Source organism: Oreochromis niloticus, linkage group LG8 (assembly GCF_001858045.2).
Source record: "Oreochromis niloticus isolate F11D_XX linkage group LG8, O_niloticus_UMD_NMBU, whole genome shotgun sequence".
Taxonomy (NCBI): domain Eukaryota; kingdom Metazoa; phylum Chordata; class Actinopteri; order Cichliformes; family Cichlidae; genus Oreochromis; species Oreochromis niloticus.
Genome location: NC_031973.2, coordinates 6,780,853 through 6,794,254, shown reverse-complemented (window position 1 = coordinate 6,794,254; position 13,402 = coordinate 6,780,853). Strand labels below are relative to the sequence as shown.

Here is a 13,402-nt window from a genome sequence, read left to right as displayed (position 1 = left end):
AAGCCTTTTTCATGTTGGGTAAAATATTATTCCATTTTGTGGTTTCATGTTGTGCTGTCTGTTTAATGTTTAGATATGTTCTGTGAAATAGTAATAAAAGGTATTGATGTAACACATTAGTGTAGCTTTTTTTTTTTTTATCACTTTCAGAGTGGAAAATGTTGCAAAATAAAAGCATAAGCAATTGTAAAAATATAAGTAATTGTAGCTTTAAAAATACACAGGATAACACTCTGAGTGGGCTCTGTGATAGTAAATGTTACCCCCCAAAAAATAAATAATTAGTAAATCTGAAGATGAATGGGTTTTATTGTGAATTTGTTTCCTTTCCTCCTTTCTCCTTTGACCTTATTACAAACATAAAAGCTTTATTATCAATATTTATTCTTCATGGAAGTCAAAGAAACTATAAGCAGAGCCCCCATCATACGATTTGAAAATTACATTTATGGAAAAAATGCAAAGCAGAACCAGGCAGGGATGCTTTTTAAATGCAATATTTCATTTGCAAAAAGGTGATTTCAAAGCCTGATTGCAGGTGCGGGCAGCAGATCCACAGGGCAGGAGGTGGATCTCTTAATATCTGCTGGGCAGAACTGTTTGTTTCACACAGGTCGTACATAGTTAGCAGGAAGCATGCCCCGCTGCCCAGTGCGCTGGTTAAAGCCGAACACCCATCCCTCGTCTATCGGCTCCACATCTAAGATCAGATCACCTTCCTGCAGAGAAACCTCATCCGCTTCAGCTGCCATGTAGCTGTACATGGCCTGGTAGCGCTTCTGAATGAGTGGAAACACACACAGAGAAGAGATGAATGAACAGAACCAGTCAGACATGCAGACACACTGATATAGCAGATAACAACATAAAGAGCACACAGTCTGCCAGGATACATTTGAATTTAATTTCCCTACAGGAAAAATAAACAGAAGCAAATGTAATACATGGCAAGAAGTTTTAACAATTCACTAGAGCTTGCTGTGCTTATAGTTAATTAAATCTAAAGTCTAAAACTGTGAGCATTCACACCTATGATGAAAGCTTAAAAACTACAGCTGTGTTTCATGAAGTGATAGTATCCGGGATCTGTGTTATCGCTGCAGGAGACAAGAGAAAATTAAAAAAGCTAGAAAAGCATTTCACACAAATACAGGGTATGCTGTATGGGCCAAAGTGTGTAGACACCTTTACTATTAAAATGTGGGAGTGCACTTGAAATTACGTGTATAGAAAACATAATTTTGTGGCAACAGCTTGTTTCTTCTTGCGGGTTTTTTGGTAAACATATCGCCCAGTCTACACAGTCATGTCCATAAAAACCTGGTTTTCTATTCTGGAATACAATAGATTTGGTTGAACTGGAAGCCAGGCCTTATCAATCAACATTCATAGTGAATCCCTGCAGAATCAACCTCTGGAGGAATCTCTCCAGATGACTGATGTACCTACAGAATGAGGCCCATCTTAAAAGAGAGCATGCACACAGGTGTAATGTATGTGTCCACATACTTTTGGGCATACGTTTGCTTATGTATTGTCCTTACCCCTCCACTGTGTGGTGCTACAGCAGCAGTACGCATTTGTCCAGCAGACTGACTGAAGTGACTGACAGGGTTGGAAGGCTGGTCCTCATAGTCTAAACACAAACACAGACTTGATTCACATATTTAAAGGAAAAATTGTTATAAAGTCCCTGTGTAAGGATCCATCTCACCTTGCCTATTTTCCGGAGGAGGCGCGTCACTTCGAATCTTGCTCTTCTCAAAGTCTTCATGGTACTTTATCTGCACACACATGCACACATGTTAAATCCACACGGGGGCGCTGAGCTTTCACATTTGACGGTTCAGCCTCAGCAAACCCTCCCACTGTGAGAAGCAGCTCACCATTTTAGGAGGTGCTGAGAGATGACGAGTGGATATCGCAGCCACAGACGCAGAGAGAGAAAGACCCACATCTATTTAGTGTCCGCTTTTATTTGTCTATTTTCAGTAGTTGCAGCCCACTTGCTCATTTTTGAAGGTCAACCGCTGTCACATTTGTTTAGTTTCACTTGAGGGTGGCTCAAAAAGCCCCCACAGACTCCCATGTTAAAAATGCTGAACTTTATATCATTAAATACCATGTTTATAGCCCAATACAGAGAACTGTTTTTTCCTTCATTAAATAAACAGGAAACTATTTTTTAATTAATTCATTTGGATATTACAGGGAATCACTTTGATGTGCAGGTGTGCTGACACAGGCTTGTAGCCGAAAGCTGTCTTCAAGGCTTCACTTCCAATAACAGGGTTAGGGTTATAGTTAGGGTCCTCTGACCTGGACCGCTTTGCCACGTTTGTGCCTTTTGAAGCTTCTTTAATGGCATTATCAAACTTGCTGCGCAGTTACCTGTCCTAACAGCATGTCCTAGAAGCTTCTTTTGGTGCGTCTTACACTTAGCAAAACTTATGTTTCTCTCCACTGGTTGCAAAAGGAAGTTGTCTTACACTTCAGTTTATCTTTGTGGTTAGTAAAGACGTGTGACGACCCCTGACTCTTGTTTTCAACTCTTCACATTTGTCTTGATGCATGCTCAATCACCTAGTTAAGGAAGTCCCAAAAAAGTTGATTCTGTTCATCTGGACGTAGCGTTTTCAGTGGGAGAAACGTTTTAGATGAACAGAATCAACTTTTTGGGGTTTTCTCATTTGTTTTGACGTCGCTGGTGGGCAGAGGAGGGTTTGTCAGTGCCAGCTGTTCCCAGACTATAAATCTAGAGCTGGCACTCTCTTTTTCCCTCCTGCTCCTTGTCACCATCACGCCCTGCATAGCACTTGTTTTTGCACACATACATTGCACACGTACATACACTTGCTTACATCTCCTTACATATCTACAACCTACATCACTGAGGCCATAGATTTGCAAACGTCAATAGTTTCCATTTCAGTTGTTTAACTTGGTTTAATAAATAATGTTTATATTGGCAAGCGGTGTGTCGACCTTTTTGTCATGGCCTTATGAGCCAAGTTGTGACACTTGTCTAATAAGTTTATAGCCTCACAATTGCTAATTTAACATATTATAAAACAATGTGTTTATGCTGTCAATTATGTTGCCATTCAGACTAATACTGATGACAGATCACTGCCATATGTCATGGAGATGTACCCCTCACTGATTAAAAAAAAATAAACCAACATGGCTATGCCAAAAATATTCAAGTTGAGGCTTTAAAACAGAATTCCACTAATGGCCTAGTGACATCGCTGGCTGATCTTTTATATGCAGTAAATTGTATTTGCCTTTTTTGGTCTAACTGCCTGAAAGCAACTTATTTTTAAATACTGTTTTTTTCAGTGTTTTCCAACAGAAACCGCTGGTGATGGGGTATTCAGTGACACAAAGCAACTCAAAGATTCTTGAATTAGATATGTGCTGAACTTATTTTGTTGTTAGTTTGGTATGTTGCTTGTGCAACATACAGTATGTCCCCCAAGAATAAAAACAACTCTGGGTCTAGTAGGCTACTTAGAGGAAACTGGATGTTGCTTAAGGAAGAGAAGGAGCAGCCTCCTGTGACCTCAAGAAACCTCGAGAGGAGTAAACAGAAACAGGAATTTGTGGGAATAAAACTGGAGGAAAGGGATTGTTTTTAAAGTGGGAAGTGAGGGTGGAGAAAGGAGAAAAAGACTGATACGAATACCAGTGGAAAAAATAAGATATTGCCCCTTTGACACACAGCTTATCACCCGTGATTCCTTTCTACAACTAGTGCTCCCATGAGAGAAGAAGAGAAAGTTTGTGTGTATGTGTGTGTGGATAGCAGTTCCCTTTGTGTCCACAGCTGAGAGACTTTGACCATATAGGGCAGCTGTTCCTCAGTGGATGGAGAGAAATGCCTGAAATGTGCCTGTGTGTCTCTGCAGGGTTGTACTCTTGACATCTTTTGCTGCTCTCTGCAGCAACATGTTCTCTGCTTTGTATGCTGAAGCCGTCAGCAAATCTACAATCCTGATCTGGACTTTCTCGTTTTCTTCTTAGAAAACTAAAATGCCTTGTTTAACATCTGCAGACTTGCTTGCATCTGTCTATGACATGCTTCTGGAACTGAAAAATGTTGCCATAGTGAGATGCATACCAGATGTTTGACAGTCAAGGCCAAGCATCCAGCAGTTTTCCCTCATTTTTGCAAGTAAAGAGTAAACTGAAGATACAAAAGTTCTATTAGAAGCTATTGAAGGAGTCTGACAACATGACTGCACTTACGTTACTGATCTGGTCCTGTGTCTTCTTCACTCTCTGCATCTCTGGAGTGTCGACCACCACACTGAAACCTTTCCCCTTGCTCTTCTCAAACTCCTCCTTGTAAAGGGCCTGCAAATTTCAGAGTTATTTTAGAAGAATAACTTGAAGTTTAAAGAAAAACCTGCTTGATTGGTAGAAATGTATTTAAAAAAATTGACTCCACTCTCTTTGTGTATCAGGACTGAGTTTTATCTGTTATTAAAATCCAACCGCATGCCTTTTTTTTTTTTTTTGAAAGGATGGCGATACCACTTGAAATTACTATGACTAAAAAATATGTAGTAATGCTGCGCTTCCTCTCCTTTGCATCAATCTTGGTTGCATTGTAGCCCAGGTACAATAACATCTGTGTGTACTGACTTTCCTTATCGCTATAAGGTTTAACCACGGAGGTCTACATTTTTCCTTTTGGCCTTACAGACTTTGAGCTGTCATTGACTAGATTTAAAGTTTTGTTTCATGAGGACAGTTTAAAGCGGTTAATATGAAGTCGCTAACAGCCATTAACGTGGGACTGTCCCCAAAATTCCTCTTGAAGCATGTATAAGGTTCACTAGTGAACACTTTCTCTGTGAAAACAGTGTAAAAACAAATCTGCAGCTCTTAGGGGGTAATGTTATTGATATCAAGAGGCCTAATGGTTAAACTAAGCCAACTGGCTGGTGGTTCATTATTAGCATACGGACATGAGAGTGTTGTCAATCTTTTTATCTGCCTCTGACCAAGAAAGTGAGTGGTCATATTCCCAACAATGATTCAATATTTCTTTAAACATTAAACAAGTTCAATGACACAAGTGGAAGGAAACAGTTAGCTTTGTTACATATCGAATGCATGCATCGTTTCATCTTTGACATCAGCTAAAAACACGGAAGTCGAGTTTTAAAATGAAGCTGCATTCAGTTTCATTGTGCATTGTTTTACTGTTACAACAATCTGTTATTACAGCGACAAAAAATCCAATCCTGCAGCCCGTCTACCATGCACGCTAAAAGAAAATAGTTCTTTTCATGGCTCTAAGGGATATTTGCATAGTTCTTTGCAGCCTGAAGTGGAAAATCTATGACTTTTTGCAAACGTTTACATTTTAGTGAAGCTTGTAAACTAAACAGATATCTCTATAGAACATTTCATCTATGCTTTTATTATTTTGCAAGGCACACCTGCAATTGTAACTTCCTAGAATTATTATTATTTTTAATTTCATCTCAAATTTAGCACAACCTGAATGCAGCACTGAATCAAAGCCAACAAAGGATGATTAACAAAGACTTGCATGTAAAGAACAAGATGGTATGGAAGCCCATGCAGACATGCAGACATGCAGATAGCAAAGCCGCATCACAAACTTCAATAATGTTTTAAAGAAGGAGGGAAAAAAGGAAGGAAGATCATTTGTTATAATTGGAGAAGTAATGGATAAATGGAGATGTTATCGGAGAATTCGATTCTTGCCGGTCTTTAAGGTGGACCGAGCATACGTTACTGATCTGGTCCTGTGTCTTCTTCACTCTCTGCATCTCTGGAGTGTCAGCCACGGCGCTGAAACCTTTCCCCTTGTTCTTTTCAAACTCCTCCTTATAGAGCGCCTGTAAATTTTCATTCGTCAGTCTTTATTGTTCATTTTAATGTTTTTAACTTAGACAAAGGGGCTTAGGAACATGCTTTGGCTTGAATTCTCAATTCTAAAGGGTTATACTTGTTAAAATGACCATGTTAAACATTTTTACTGCATTTGAATAAAAAATATACAAAAACTGATTCATGCAGGGCTTTAAATGGCCTTTTGGCAAGAATTTTTGAAGCTTAAAACCTCAGGGAAACACTTGCAAACTTATTCCATGCCTGCATGTCTATTTGAAAGTAAATCTGAGATCCCCATGAACTCACGCAGACATGCAAACATAAGTGAGTCATGATGTTGCTATGAGGAATATGCCTCCTCGGTAAGAGAGCTTGACTGCAGAGACTTTTATGGTTATAAACAATGAACTGGGCTGGTTTGATGAGTAAAGCGCAGAACGGGAGGGGTGGTGGTGTAAATTTGATCAGGCTGTTATAACAGCCGTGTTGAAATGAAACGACAGATTTAATTGTTAACCAAAAATACAGCCGCTCTTGGCGTGTTTGTCTTGGTTCATCAGGTGCTTGTTTATTTAGAGACTAACTGTTCAAAGAGACAGCTTAAAAGGAATCTAGTGGAATAAAAAATAAAAGACGGTCACATTTCTTTTATAGGACTCAATCCTTTGCAAAAAAAGAAAACCAGAAAAACTCAGTACAGCCTTATTGTGTCCATATGAATTAAGAGTGTAAGTTGCAGCCAAGTGCTGCTAATCAAATACACTTAATTAACTGATCGTCAAAAAGTTTCAGCACTTTGCTGCTCTGCAGAATTAAGGTGTGTGGTAATACAACGCCACAATCTTCCCAGGGGTGGATTTTCCAGCAAATTCCCCCCAAGTTAGACTGTGCTCAGAGAAATTTAAAAAACAAAACAAAAAAAAACAAGACTTATATATCAGACCCTACACACCTCAGTAAAAATGTTAAATAATAAAATTCATAACAGCAAAATTAGAAAAAAGGTGAAATTTTCTTTTGCTTGTTTGGAAGAGTTGGTTAGAGAAAGCCTCTACATGGCAGTAGACAATATAACGAATAAATTTTATGTATCGTGAATTTTCCTATGTACGATGGTAAAAATGGCTTTATCATAACCATCCAGTATAAATTGCCGTGGCAATATTAAGCTGTCTGCATGTAATTCAGAGTTTTTTCTCCCACACGCTGCGAATGCATCATTAATCCCCCCCTCCCAACAGTTACATTTCCTCTTATCACTCAGCCCTACTTGGCAGTATGGTTTAGGTTTGCAAAGCTGCATCTGAACGCACTGCAAGACTTTTGTAACAATGTGCTTTCGACAGAGGAGAACAAAGTGGAGCCATAAAGAACAGCAAACCAAATAAGCACCACATATACCTCACACATCATGAGGTTTTGCAACCACAGGACCTGGGCAGTCACTGAGTCGACCATGAACTTTGTATACCAGAGTATTCTAGAGTCAGAAGTGAGGCCATGTGCCTGACAGCTAAAGCTTAGTCAACATTTGGTCGTGCAATAGGACAATGATTGCAAGCACAGCAGCAAATCTACAAAAGAAGGGAATGACCCAGTCAAGGTTACACTTCAACCCAGGTGAATTGTTGTGACGGGGACCTTAAAAGAGCTGTGCATAAATGAATGCCCACAAACCTCAGTGAACTGGGCAGATGTAGGTCACAGTGCCTCTCATCAAACAATTGTGCTAATATTTACCATGCATGGTTTTGATTTATTACCACATGTTGACACAGAAACACTTGAAAATAGCAAGGCGGTGACAAAGGAAACAGAAGAGCAGTACTGAAAGTCAATACTGTTTGATGCATTTATAGATGACATCAATGAAGCTACAAAAATATTAAACGGTTTCATGTATTTTTAGACTTTAAAGCGCGTACCTTTAAGATTTTTTCAGCCATTATAAGACCTTTGCATTGTTCACTGCATTGAAAAAGTTACATTTAAAACTGTGTCCTCTCTTTTCTGAAACAATTTATGTGTTGAATAATTCACAAAATTCACATTTTTCACTTGGATGACTTTTCTTGGCAATGCAGATTCTTGGCAATGCAGTAGTACCACTCATTTTTCTTAAGAACTGAAAAAAGACCATTCATCAGCTTATGCAGTTTCTTTTAAAGCACTTGAAATTCCAAAACAAATGTGCAAGTGTGCATGAATACTTTGCTATAGAAACCATTCGCTGATAAACAGGAAATGTGAACTGGTAAAAGGTTATGCAGTGTTCAGTTAACTAAATTGAACTATTCCCTGCAAATTTCGATATTCAAATACAAATACAGGTCTGCACGGGTCTCTCGTGAGTGGATAGCATGACTTTTTTTGTCCTTTTAAAAGGGAAGAGAAGCTTCACCTCAAAATACTGAGTGGCAAGATGATCCTTAAAGTTTAATCGGTGAAGGAATCTCTTTAATTTTGCGTGACTTGCAGGACTTATCTCTTTGATCAGGTTAGAACAGGTTGGCATGAACAGTGTGATTAGTTTAGAGCTTAACAACAGGGATGGCAGGGAAAAGGAGGCCGGTACCACATCAGAGGCTAAAAGGAGACCGAATCTGAGAGTATTTTTAAAAATGCTCTCAAACCTCTGATCACTTATAAGAGTTCCTGACAAAACGCATTTGAACTTCACGAATGTCAGATTGGCTCATGTTTTAAAAGTAGAGTCTCAAAATGAAGCTACCATGTCCTTATTTAAATAAATCATCAAAGGGTACCTTTGATTTAATCAAAGGAATCCAATTGTCATGAGAGCAGAGCCAAGATCTGCATCCTGATCTCCTGCTCTGATACCGAGCTCAGTAAAGGAGATAAATATAGAACTTTTCCACCAATGGGTTGCTGTTGCCAGTGCTTAACCTAGAAAAAGCTCCACTTATTTCCACCTTTAAAAAGACTGATGCTGGTGCCAAAAAAGCTGACATCAGCACAGCTCCAAACAATTGCTGCCACCAAAGTTGGAATCACTGTTCCCAGTGGCGGTGTGAGGGCCATGGCGGAAAATTCAGGGCTAATTTTAATAAAACATGAGCCAAAGCAACTTCTGTTAAAATGTGCAGCTTTCACAATGTAAAATTCAGTTCCCTGGCATATCTGGTTATCAAAGACACCAAAGCAGAACTGTTATTTCTCGCACCAGCACCAACACTGTGATGACAGAAAAGAGGCAATCAAGACTGACAGATATTGTAACACCCAGCGATGTTGCTGCAGTGAGCTTACAAAAAGTATCTTCTTTCTCTGCCGGTCAAAACCGAGATGGAAATGATAGCAGAGATAGGCCTGAACTGCTAAAGTCTCACCTGACTATTAAGCATGCTCTGTTGTTTGAGACGCAGATTCTCGGGGGTGTCGGTCACTATGGTGAAGGAGGTTTTGGGGTAATGCCTGAAAAAAAAAAAAAACAGAAGGGAAGAAATTACATAAATGAAGATTCACATCAGGCATTCATCCGCCCATCTATCCAGTTAAGCAGCAAGGCCATCATTAGATTGATTGGTGTTAACCAAGGTCCTACAACACAACAGCAATCTTCTATGAAATCCAGCACAACAATATGATTGGCTGATAGAGTTTTTCCATATATTTTAGCTCCTATGGATGTTCAATGGCTTTATGCTTGGCTGCTTTGTTTTTAGCTATATTTGATTTTCAGGAGAAGTAAACTGTTGTCAGACTGAATTGAATAAACTGATTAATTTGTTCATTCTGCAAATCATTTGTGGATTACGTAACAAGCACAACAGATGAACCCGGGTTGCTGTTTAATAACAATTGGACAGCAAATTTCTAATCTCACGTCAATCCTTAGGAATGACTGGAATCACATGATACAATCTGTCTGCTCACACTTCTCTTTTCCATCACTTCCACATGCTGCCTGCAGCTTCTCCTGCTCAACCGCTTCAGAAGTTAACTTCTGCTCATGTGGCAGATTTGTTAATGATGAAACAACCAAACCTGTTGAATCACCTTGCACAGATAATAGAAAAAAGGCCGTAGTAAATAATTCCTATGATGCTACGTATTAGAATTTTGTGGCTATAGTTGTGTAGTGAATTGATTTTGATTGACGCTAATGTTACTTAATAACAAGCAGTAACATAAAGGAGCTGAAAAAGTGAAATGCCAAAAACTGTAGTGCTTCTAAGGGCCATTTTAGGCTGGCTCCAAAAGTGACTCCCATGTTAAAATGTCCAAATTCAGCAATAAACTTACAATATTTGCCTTTTGTGATTACTGTACAGTGGATTTTTCTTTTCAAGAAATCACTCATTTGGATTTTGTTGAGGCCCAAAGTAGTTGAGCCCTTTGACTGACAGGTGTGCCAACACCTAGCCCACAGGTGTCGAACTCCAGGCTTCGAGGGCCGGTGTCCTGCAGGTTTTAGATGTGTCCTTGATCCAACACAGCTGATACAAATTGCTAAATGACCTCCTCAGCATGTCTTGAAGTTCTCCAGAGGTCTGGTAATGAACTAATGATGTGATTCAGGTGTGTTGACCAAGGATGAGATCTAAAACCTGCAGGACACCGGCCCTCGAGGCCTGGAGTTTGACACCTGTGACCTAGCCCATAGCCGATACTGTAGGGCTCACCTCCAGTAATCGGCATTACTGAACTGTACTTCTGGACATTGTGTGTTAATGCAAACTGACTAATATCTGACTAATAATATGGCATGCTGCAAAGTACAGCCTGTCCAAGAAATCTGTGCTTCAAATTTAATGAATGAAATTCTATAATTTATTAGTCAATTACTTGGCACTAGTTAGCACACACAGTGTCTGCGTGAATCATCTGTACAGTGTATGAATGAAGCTTGCTAGCGTTTCCTCATAACTTAGCGCTTGACTCTTTTATCCAAATAAGGCTGGCTCAAAAAAAAGCAAGCAAACAAACAAAAAAACCACCACGTCTACGTCTGAAATGCTAATGCTGAGGCTTCAGAGGGAAGGTAACCACATCTTTTATATTTTATATACGGTTTTGTTTCTTACAAATGTACTGCAAGCTCTTAACAAAGAATCAGATGCTATCCAGCTATTTTAAGTGTTTGTTTTAGTCATCATGGTGGTGCACGCTGTGAACACTCACATAGTGCAGTAAGGTTTCTTCTCAAAGCCTTTGTAGTTCGTCATGCTCAAGGCCATCTTGCAGACCTCACAGCTGAAACAACCTTTGTGCCAATACTAGGAAAAAAGAGAAGAGATAGGTTTAGCACTTAGAAGAAAATGCATTTCCATCGACGCAAATTTAGATCTGTATTAACCTTTTTTGACAGAACACTGTGGAAAACTTGTTCACTCTTACTGGCTGATTGAATTTAATGGTTTTTCATTTGAAAAAATAAAACTTTTTTCTCTCTCTTTCTCTCGCTGAGCGGGGAAATCCCTTGACTCCTCTACATAAGGCCACAGCTGTCCTACTAATCTGTTTCTATTTCTCCCATCGCTTCACTATAAGATTGCCAATAAGAAATGGTTCCAGTGGAAAATGACTGTATGAGAAAAAAGTGCTGTAAAATTAGGTGCATTTTTAAACCTATGCACTATGCATATGCATATAAATTTTCCCATAAATATCTTTTTTACATTATTAAAGAAAAGTCCTGCAGGAAGCCATTCTTCCCAAAAGAAATCAGAAATTGATAACATCTCTGTAACTCAGGTCACTTTGCTTCGGTTAAGTCCTTAAAGTGATTAGATTATCTTGATTATAAATAATATTCATCTGATTCCACTAAAATGATCAGAGTACATCTATTTGAGAAACCACAGATACACAGATTATTATTGATTATGTAAGATATCCCTTTTTTAACATTTGTAGATTTCTAGTTGATTTTTATGTGTAACAGGGGTTATTATCTGGACTTGCATTTTGCATGTTTTCTGTCTTGGTTGTGACTGTACAAAATATGCACCTAGTTAAAGCATCACATGAGATATGACTGCATAAAAATATTTTTAAAACTGTAGAATAAAAAAGAACTTTTGCAAGTGGACAAAACTAATATAAATTCAAAATATCTATAATAAAATTGACAGTATAAGTTAGTCTTCATATTCAACTGATAAATCTTTGCATACATTAGAGTAAATTACATTAAAGTCAGTGGATGGGCTTAAACTTGTTTCACCTTACCTTATCAAGGCAGTTTATTTTTTCTGTTGGGTAAACTGGTTTATTGCATCTCCCACAGGGCGGATTCATGATTGCAGAAAAAAGAAAAACAAGTTTACTGGTCCAGTAAAAAAGTTCAGGAGTAAAGGACCTGTAATGGGCAGCTGGTACTCGAACCGTCCTCCCGCTTTCTCGCAGGCATTTCAGTTAATATGACCCCAAGGCGAGGAGGAGTCAACTGTGCAGCACGGAGACCTCATGTTGCCTTTATGGGTCGTCGGATATAGCAACTTTACTTCTGGTGTTTAAGTAATTATTACGAGATGGTCGTCAAACATGATTCTATATGATATTTTTAGTAACTTAAAATGAATTAACAACGAAACCATTGCGCATCATTCAGCGACCTCTTTAGCTTGTCCAAATACGTTTTATAAATTACAGGGTTTTCGCATGCCATGAAGGCAGCATCAGCAGCGTTGAGGAGAAGTGAGGTTGATAACCTTAAAAGGAGTAACAACATAGACTAATCCAAATGTACTGTAATAACGCTTTTAAATAAATAAGGTCGACTCTAAACATAAATTTATCGCGGTAAACTCTAAATATCTACATCTATACAACAACGACAATTTTTCACGCTATTGATGACGTGAATGATAAATAGATATCTCCAGCTGCTGCGTGGGGACATGATAATATCCGGTTCGACTTTGTTTATTTGACGCCCTCTGCTGGAAACAAGGTCGATTACAACCAGGTCTGCCATTTTGTTTACATTGTTAACGTTAGCGGAAAACTTCGGACTAAACACACCTGTGTATTATAATATATGTTGGGATTTATTGGTAAATGCAAGAAACAACTATTACAATGTATTCAGCATGTCAGTACTGAACATGTGGTATATTCATATAGCCAGTACTTGGCTGTTTCGTACATCGGGGGTATAGCTCAGTGGTAGAGCATTTGACTGCAGATCAAGAGGTCCCCGGTTCAAATCCGGGTGCCCCCTCTTTTCTTCCCTTGGTGACTTTTTGTCGTTGCGTTCGTATAAATAAATGTAATAGAAAACTACACCGATTGCATAGTGATATATGAAGTTTATTCCATACTTAACGAACATAATCTCTACGTGTTGCCGTATGTCTCTTTGTCGCTTTTATGTTTCCCACCGCGTCTTCAAATGCTATATTCCACCTTATTTATAAGAAATTCTTCAGAGGGTTTTACCACTAAATTAATTACATGTCCCAATGTGTGCTGTTACTTTACTTTTTGATTTTGTCACCATTAGTTGCGTGGAAAATCTCTTTTCTTATTAATCTGCAAAGTTTACAAGTATTTATAGACG

General features: G+C 38.7%; 1 protein-coding gene and 1 non-coding gene across 4 annotated transcripts; one reads left to right on the top strand and one right to left on the bottom strand.

The window, feature by feature from the left end:
* Positions 1-291: 291 nt before the first annotated feature.
* On the bottom strand, positions 292-12,288 carry LOC100710506 (LIM and SH3 domain protein 1). Of its 3 annotated transcripts, XM_003448678.5 has the most exons (8): positions 12,070-12,288; positions 11,020-11,114; positions 9,225-9,309; positions 5,772-5,879; positions 4,252-4,359; positions 1,715-1,784; positions 1,545-1,636; positions 292-779 (listed from the first exon to the last, which is right to left on the bottom strand). In XM_003448678.5, the coding sequence occupies exons 1-8, from the start codon at positions 12,136-12,138 to the stop codon at positions 606-608; spliced, it is 801 nt and encodes a 266-aa protein (XP_003448726.1). In that variant the 5' UTR covers positions 12,139-12,288; the 3' UTR covers positions 292-605. The 3 variants fall into 3 exon arrangements, with proteins under 3 accessions (XP_003448726.1, XP_003448725.1, XP_003448724.1); XM_003448677.5 differs by lacking the exon at positions 4,252-4,359 and having other exon boundaries at positions 12,070-12,287; XM_003448676.4 differs by lacking the exon at positions 5,772-5,879 and having other exon boundaries at positions 12,070-12,284.
* A 703-nt stretch (positions 12,289-12,991) lies between these two features.
* trnac-gca (transfer RNA cysteine (anticodon GCA)) lies at positions 12,992-13,063 on the top strand. The gene has a single exon. It is a non-coding gene; the product is annotated as a tRNA-Cys (tRNA).
* Positions 13,064-13,402: the final 339 nt, after the last annotated feature.